Source organism: Papaver somniferum, chromosome 9 (assembly GCF_003573695.1).
Source record: "Papaver somniferum cultivar HN1 chromosome 9, ASM357369v1, whole genome shotgun sequence".
NCBI classification, from domain to species: Eukaryota; Viridiplantae; Streptophyta; class Magnoliopsida; order Ranunculales; family Papaveraceae; genus Papaver; species Papaver somniferum.
The window spans coordinates 196,511,820-196,521,003 of record NC_039366.1 but is presented as its reverse complement, the minus strand read 5'-3'; the positions used below and the strand labels follow the sequence as shown (position 1 = coordinate 196,521,003).

The window sequence follows — 9,184 nt, the reverse complement described above, 5'->3', positions numbered from 1 at the left end:
ATGATACATGTTGTCACTAGAATTGGCCAGAGTAAACCTAAGGTTTTAGTCACCTTCATGTATGGATCTACTCACACTGATAAGAAACATGAACAATGGGAGCTCACGGTGAGAATTAGTGAGAATAGTATGCAACTCTGGTTGGTAATAGGTGTTCTTAATTTTCACTTGCATGATTTTTTTGATTCTTCCAATATGATTAATGATGATAAGTATATTCGAGACAAGGCTAATGTGTGTGGCCTTATGGACCTAGGCTATGCTGGTATGAACTTTACTTGGTCAAGTAATAATATGGGCACTAGTAGTAGAAAATCCAGAATTGATATGTCTTTAGGAAATCATAACTGGTGCATTAATTTCCCATATGCTAGGCTACAACATTTAGTACAAGCTGGCTCTGATCACCGCCCCATTGTAAAAAGTAATTTTGTCAGTAGTATTTGGAGACCTTTTAAATTTTTTTCCATGTGGATGAAACATGTTGCCTTTAAATACCAACTTTCTATTTCCAGGAATGTAGATACTAGTAGTTCTGGTGGTTTTAAGCTATCTGCTAAGAAACAAAGTACTAGAAGAAGACTATCAAACTGGAAAAAAAATTGAATTTGGAGATATTGATAGAAATATCGATAATCTGCAAAATCAATTGGAAACTGTTCAAAGAAAGAATCCCTCTGATTCTCAACATGATAGGATAGTCAATATTACTAAAAACCTAGATCATTGGTTTAGTATTAAGGTTGAATTCCATAAGCAGAAGTCTGGCGAGAAATTCATAACATATATGGATCATAATACTAAATATTTTCATAGCCTAGATAATAGGAGAATGTTTAGGAAAAGCATTGACACTCTGTGTGATTCTAATGGTATCTGGTATAATAATAGAGATGATATTTCTAATGCTCTTGTTTCTCATTTCAATTTTATGAGTAATACAACTAATCCTTGTATTTCTGAAGATACTTTTGATATTATACCTACCATTTTCTCTGATCAGGATACCACTAGATTTACTAATATTGTTAAAAGCATGACTGCCTGGAGTTCTCCAGGACCAAATGGTTTTCAAGCTGGTTTTTATTAGTATAATTGGGATATAGTTGGTAATGATGTAGTTAAAGCAGTGCAGTTTTTTTTGACACTATCAATATGCCTACTGAATTTAATAGAACTTATTTATCCTTGATACCAAGACTGATAATATTATAAGTCATGTACATTTTAGACCTATTGGTTTGTGTAACTGAAAAAGCGGGGGTCTAACAACCACACCCAATATTTTGATTAGCAATCTATATGGACAAACTCCAATATACTTTCAAGAGAATCAACTAGACAGTCAGACTCAATCTTAATAAAAGCATATCAAAGAGTTATATCTCTCGTTCTCGATTCAATACTTACTCAAGCAAATAGAAATCTGCGAGTCTAATTGAATACAAGAGAAATCACTTGAACGGTACCAAAGACCAATGTTCAAGGATCAATCAATTTTCAATCAACAACCAAATGTTGAATTTCACAATTGATTGATACAACGCACAACCTGTGATATTTCATTAATATAACAAAATATAATGCGGAAAAGAAATAACATAGACACCAGAAGTTTTGTTAACGAGGAAACCGCAAATGCAGAAAAACCCCGGGACCTAGTCCAGATTGAACACACACTGCATTAAGCCACTATAGACACTAGCCTACCACAAACTAACTTCGATATGGACTATAGTTGAACCCCAATCAATCTCATACTGATCCAAGGTACAGTTGCGCTCCTTAAGTCTCTGATCCCAGCAGGATACTACACACTTTATTCCCTTAGCTGATCTCACCCACAACTAATAGTTGCTACGACCCAAAGTCGAAGACTTTAATAAACAAATCTGTATCACACAGAAAAGTTTACGGTAATAGATTAATCTGTGTCCCACAAAAACACCTACGAGTTTTTGTTCCGTCTTTTGATAAATCAAGGTGAACAGGAACCAATTGATAAACCAGACGTATATTCCTGAAGAACAACTCAGTATTATCAATCACCTCACAATAATCTTAACCGACTAGCGAAATAAGATATATCGGAATCACAAACGATGAGACGAAAGTGTTTGTGACTACTTTTATATCTTTCCTATCGGAGATATCAATCTCAAGCCAATCTTACGATTGTACTCAAATACGATAGAAACAACAAGATCAGATCACACAACTACAAGAAAGTAGTATCGGTCTAGATTCACAATCCCAATGAAGTCTTCAAGTCGTTAACCTACATGGTCTCGGTAAGAAACCTAAGGTTAAAGGAGAATCGACTCTATCTAATACAACTAGTATCACACAGGAGGTGTGGAGATTAGGTTTCCCAGTTTCTAGAGTTCTCCCTTATATAGTCTTTCAAATCAGGGTTTGGAATCAATGTTAGCTTAGTAACAAAGCATTCAATATTCACCGTTAGATGAAAACCTGATTAGATTCAAGCTAATATCTTTCAACCGTTAGTTCGAAACTTAGCTTATTACACATAAATGAAATGCACGTTTATTTAGGTTCGTGTAACCGTACCCAAACATGTACATCTAGTTGGTTCAACGGTAGTTAACCAAATGGTTAGCCATATGAGCACTTTCATATAAACCATATTCTTCTTTACCATAACTAGTTCAAATGACTCAAATGAACTATTTAGAGAGTTGTTCAATTGCTTAGATCTTATAAAAGTATACACGACACAATCGAAGCAAAAACGATTTGATTCACTCGAATCAATTCATGAACTTTATAGCCATGGTTTACAAATATGCATTCCTTAGTTAATATAAGTTTAAGTTCACGAATAATCGTTTTTAGAAAATAACCAACTTAAGTACGCGGACTGGTACGCGGACTTAAGTTCCCGGAATAAGTTTGCTTTTCAATTCACAAACTCCACCAGAAATTCTCGGGATGAGAGCCTCCGCCAGTTCGCAGACTTGGTACGCGGACTTGGTTCGCGGACTTGGTACGCGGACTCTAGTTTCGGTTTTCCTGAGCAGCAAAGTACGCATACTTTGGTTCAAGGAATAAGGACTTATACATGTATGAGTTGCCTCACAATGTTTATATCCAACCGTGGTTATATAATCTAAACTCTCATTTAAATCCTTGAAACATTCTTAGAGGACGTTATATGATTGTTATTTCACAAACCATTTTTCGTCAAAGCCATTTTCAAGTAATTGAAACGTAACATGACTTTCATCACTAGTAAAGATGAACTTGGCCAAAGCGAAAGATTACCAAAACCTATTTCTAGAAAAAGATAAGCGAGATAAACTCGTCTCGAAATAGCAAATGTGTATAATCAAAGTCTATATAGCAAAACGACTTTTGTCTCAAGATAGGAGATAGAGTAGATAGACTTTTGAGTGATAGATAAGTGCAAGTCTCTGCATACCTTTTAGTCGATGAAGTTCCACCAGTTCCTTGAGTAGTTCTTCGTCTTTGTATGATGATCGTCGTGGAGTCTTGAGCTCAACCACACTTTCTATCCTAGTCCGAGACTTGGGACTTATAGTTTTGATCACTAACATTGACAAACATGCTTGAGATAGCAACGCATATGAGTTCGACCGAGCAGTTCTCTAACAGTAACACCATATATGAGGTTATATCTAAAATCATTACTGATAGAATAAAACCTCACTTGAAATATATTATATCTCCTTACCAGGATGCTTTTGTACCAGGAAGAGCTATACATGACAACATTATTGTTGCTCATGAGATGATACATACAATGAAGTATAAATAGGGTTATATATTGCAACAATGACTCTAAAATTAGATCTTTCTAAGGCTTTTGATAGGATTGAATGGCCTTTTATTAGGAATACTTAAGAAGTTTGGCTTTGATGAGAAGTTCTGTAGGTATGTATCTCAACAACTCAAATCTCAGTACTTTTGAATGTTACTCCTACAAATAGTGTTAGAGCATAGATCGGTTGAACCCACCAAGCGTTGGTATGTCAAGTTTGGTTGTCATATTTTAGTGAATCAAAACTCATTTAAAGAGTCGCTTGATTATGTACTACAGTCAACTTCGTATATGTTAGCTTGAAAGTATTAGGATATGAGATATTACAAGTATTGCGAAAACTTGAAGAAGTGAAGAAGTAAGAAGCTACAACGACAACATCATCCTTCCATTAGTGATATTTGACTTGAACGGTTTCATTCCCTAACTTATCTTTCAAGTCGTGCATATTGAAAACAAAACTGCGAAGCATGAACACTCTAGATAGACATAGTATTAAGGAATACAATACGAGGTTTATTGCTTAACCATTAAACTTTGTAGATAAGACATTGACATAATCGTTTAAATGTTGTTGTGATTATGTATAGGTATGAGGTGAGGATTTCATCCTAGGAAACAATGTTTTACATGTGTTTTAAGGAAGTAAATTCATGAACTTGTTTTGTGAATCGAAAAGGAAATCGCCAGGCGTTATTGGTATTGTTATTCATTGCATATCTTGTGAACAACCAATATATGTGATTAGTATAATTGCTCATGACTTGTTTGTTTTCTTGGTAAAACTATTCACAAAGGCATGACTTATGTATTGGTATGACTTTTATTAGTGAAACCGATCTTAAGTAATCACCTGAGATGGTATGATTGAGTTTGTGATTTTGTGTAAGACCGACTCTGGGTAAATGGGAACCGATCCTAGTAAGAGGTGCAACACATCACAAAGGGGAATCGATCCTTGTATGAGTTGCAACATGTTTTAGAAGAAAGGGACATGTACAACACGTTTTTAGGCAAAGGGGAACCGATCCTATGGACATGTGCAACACATATAAGTTAGATACCATATATATGTGGGGAACTGATCCTAGTACCTAGTCAACAGAATTTTGGACATGTGCACAACCTGTGATATTTCAATTATATACCAAAATATAATGCGGAAAAGAAATAACAAATACACCGGAATATTGTTAATGAGGAAACCGCAAATGCAGAAAAACCCCGGGACCTAGTCCAGATTGAACACACACTGTATTAAGCCGCTACAGACACTAGCCTGCTACAAACTAACTTCGGTCTGGACTGTAGTTGAACCCAATCAATCTCACACTGATCCAAGGTACAGTTGCGCTCCTTACGTCTCGGATCCCAGCAGGATACTACGCACTTGATTCCCTTAGCTGATCTCACCCACAACTAAGAGTTGCTACGACCCAAAGTCGAAGACTTTAATAAACAAATATGTATCACATAGAAAAGTCTACAGTAATAGATAAATCTGTCTCCCACAGAAATACCTACGAGTTTTGTTTCGTCTTTTGATAAATCAAGGTGAACAATAACCAATTGATAACCCGGACTTATATTCCCGAAGAACAACCTAGTATTATCAATCACCTCACAATAATCTTAACCGACGCGACGAAAGAAGATATTGTGGAATCACAAACGATGAGACGAAGATGTTTGTGACTACATTTATATCTTGCCTATCGGAGAAATTAATCTCAAGACAATCGTTACGATTGTACTCAACACGATAGAATCAACAAGATCAGATCACACAACTACAAGAAAGTAGTATCGGTCTGGCTTCACAATCCCAATGAAGTCTTCAAGTCGTTAACCTACAGGGTCTCGAGAGGAAACCTAAGGTTAAAGGAGAATCACCTCTAGCTAATACAAATAGTATCACACAGGAGGTGTGGGGATTAGGTTTCCCAGTTGCTAGAGTTCTCCCTTATATAGTCTTTCAAACCAGGGTTTGCAATCAATGTTAGCTTAGTAACAAAGCATTCAATATTCACCGTTAGATGAAAACCTGATTAGATTCAAGCTAATATCTTTCAATCGTTGGATCGAAAGTTAGCTTGTTACACACAAATGAAATGCACGATTTTAGATTTGTGTAAAAGTACCCAAACATGTACATTTGTTGGTTCAACAATAGTTAACCAAATGGTTAGCCATATGAGCACTTTCATATCAACCATATTCTTCTTCATAGTAACTAGTTCAAATGACTCAAATGAACTAGTCAGAGAGTTGTTCAATTGCTTAAATCTTATAGAAGTATACAAGACACAATTGAAGCAAAAACGATTTGATTCACTCGAATAGATTCATGAACTTTATAGCCACGGTTTGCAAATTGCACTCCATAGTTAATATAAACATAAGTTCACAAATAATCGTCTTTAGATATAACCAACTCTAGTATGCGGACTTAGTTCACGGACTTAAGTTCCCGGAAGGAGTTCACAAGCTCCAGCATATATTCTCGGGATGAGAATCTCCGCCAGAACGCGGACTGAGTTCACAGCTCTTGTTCCAGTTTCCCTGATCAACAAAGTACGGATACTTTGGTTCAAGGAATAAGGACATAAACATATATGTGTTTCCATACAATGCTTATATCCAACATTGGTTATATAATCCAAACTCTCATTTCAATCATTGAAACATTCTTAGAGGACGTTATATAGTTGTTATTCACAAACCATTTTTTGTCAAAGCCATTTTCAAAGTGATTGAAACATATCATGACTTTCGTCACTAGGTAAAGATGAACTTGGCCAAAGCGAAAGCTTACCAACACGTATTTTGAGAAATAGATAAGGGAGATAAACTCGGCTCGAAATAACAAACGTGTATAATCAAAGTCTATATAGCAAAACGACTTTTGTTTCAAGATAGGAGATATAGTAGATAGACTTTTGAGTGACAGATAAATTCAAGTCTCCACATACCTTTTAGTCGATGAAGTTCCACCAGTTCCTTGAGTAGTTCTTCGTCTTGTATGATGATTGCCATGGTGTTCTTGAGTTCAACTACACTTTCTATCCTAGTCCGAGACTTAGCTATAGTAGACTAGAAATCAAGACTTATAGTTTTGATCACTAACATTGATAAACATGCTTGAGATAACAACGCATGCGAGTTCGACCGAGCAATGCTCTAACACTCTCCCCCTTTGTCAATTTTAGTGACAAAACTATCAATACATATGGAATACAAAAATAAATGAATAAACTTTTGTAGCTCCTATTCCACATGCCTAATCTTCAACATTACTCGAAATCTTCGTCACTTCCAAGTATTCCAATGATCCCAAAGGTTGTAAGTTCAGCATCATCGTTGTTGAAAATCCGTAGCTATAACAATGAGAAAACAAGAATTCTCAATCATTGTTATACAGTGTCATAGTATCATTATACATCATCAAAGTTCAATTGTATCACAACTTCGACAACAATACTATGGTGATATGTATCACTCCCCCTTAGTTAATACTCCATCTCACATGGAAACCACTCCCCCTTACATAATGATCCGAAAACCATATGTATCTGTAGTGTGAACTACATATTAATTCTCCCCCTTTTTGTCAATAAAATTGGCAAAGGTACGAAAAAGGGATCTTAATCAAATTTCCAAAAGAGACATTTCATGTCCAAAAGAAAGCACATATCAACTTATTTAGATGCAATCATATATCCGAAGCTAAATGCTTTCATCAAGGAGTTTATAAATATACAAGATAACCCCTATAATATTCCACAACCACACTCCCCATAAAGATTTGGAAATTAAGCACAAATTCAATGAAGAACTTTCCCACATAATATGTCATTCTAGAAAGAGCAACAAAAGCGACCTTAATTTCAAAAGAAAAGAAAGATTTCTTTGGAGATAACAAATCACATACGAATATGAATTTGAATCCAAAAATACTCAATTAAATTAACCACAAGAGAACCTATGATTAATTTAATCGGAAATATACAATCAAATTAACCACAAAAAGTGATGAATTTAATTGGTCATGCTCTATATAAGAGAACTTACGAAGCCTCACAGTATATACATAAAAATATGGATCAGGGAAGATCAATATTGCGGAATACACAAGGATTCATTTTATTTTACGTCACTATTCGCACAATGACATACAATAGACATAATCCTTGTAAACAAAAGATTTTAACCTATCTTCCATTAATAAATGACATAATAGGCTTAACTTTTGTATTGTCAAAAGTTCATTCATTATTTTATCAATACATGCATATCGACATACGAAAGACTTAATTTTTGACAAGGTATGGGACAATCATAGTTCACGGACACAAACACACATATCTCGTAACACATTGCAATATATAAAACCATAAAGATTAATACTGCAAAAATCATCTTCCAGACAATTTTTAGAATTTGAACAAATAAACCTAAAAACATGAAGTTGAAAACGTTGGACATAGCTATGTGTAATCACAATAATGACTATTCCAAACTCTAGTTATTCTTCTAAAAAAAACAAGAAAATAGAAGATTTACTAGATATCATAGAGCTTTCTCAAGGCATCTACTGAGAATTCTTTCTTATTATTAAAGAACCCATTGATTATGGGATCATTCAATTCCTCTAAATCTTCGGAAATATCAGTTAACTCATTGAGTTCTCTTTTCAGATCACGCAAGGTGTTCTTGGTTAGAGACAACATATGTTCATAGGAGTTATCTTTTCCAAAGAGGAAACAATTTGAGATTTTAAATCATTTCTCTTGTTGATGAAATCTTTCACCATGCCTCTAAAATTATTATCAAAATGACAAACAAATAAGAGACAGTTAGAGGAAGAACCTTCTCCAATTTTTGTCGACTTCTCTTTCATCACCCTTGAGGAATTGATTAATTTTCAAAGATACACATTAACTGCTTCAACTGCATCTCTTTCTGTAGTACCTCTAGTCACATGAGCCATGAGATATTATCTTTTTGGATAAAAAAAGAAGAGACAAAAGATTAAAAGGATTTATGAATACCAAACCCTAGGAAGACTTTGAAAGAGTCTTTCAAGATTTATTATTCACCATCCATCTTCTTAGGAGGATATTTTCTTAACAATTATAAGAAAAAGATTTACAAAACCAAGACTTGAGCCATTTTTAGTGTAAACCTCATTTTTCCCAAGCTAAAAATGAGGATGCAGACGTCACCAGTATTAGTTGGTGACCAAGTGAGCCATATGCTCACACCTATTATTTTTTTCGTGGCTTATCACTGTTTGTTGTGTAAACAAATTTCTTACCTCGTCTAGATCTGGATTTTTTTAAAAGAGTTTGGTTATCCGGACCCAGATTCATTTTCTGCATG

At 34.8% G+C, this 9,184-nt stretch overlaps 1 protein-coding gene across 1 annotated transcript; it reads left to right on the top strand.

Annotated features, from left to right (window-relative positions):
• LOC113313068 lies at window positions 1-1,090 on the top strand. The gene is made up of 2 exons (XM_026561791.1): window positions 1-417; window positions 524-1,090. The coding sequence occupies exons 1-2, from the start codon at window positions 1-3 to the stop codon at window positions 1,088-1,090; spliced, it is 984 nt and encodes a 327-aa protein (XP_026417576.1).
• Window positions 1,091-9,184: the final 8,094 nt, after the last annotated feature.

Coding starts and splice junctions, on each gene's coding strand:
- LOC113313068 (XM_026561791.1), top strand. CDS start 1: ATGATACATGTTGTCACTAGAATTGGCCAGAGTAAACCTAAGGTTTTA. Junction 418..523: donor GCTCTGATCACCGCCCCATT/GTAAAAAGTAAT, acceptor CCAGGAATGTAG/ATACTAGTAGTTCTGGTGGT.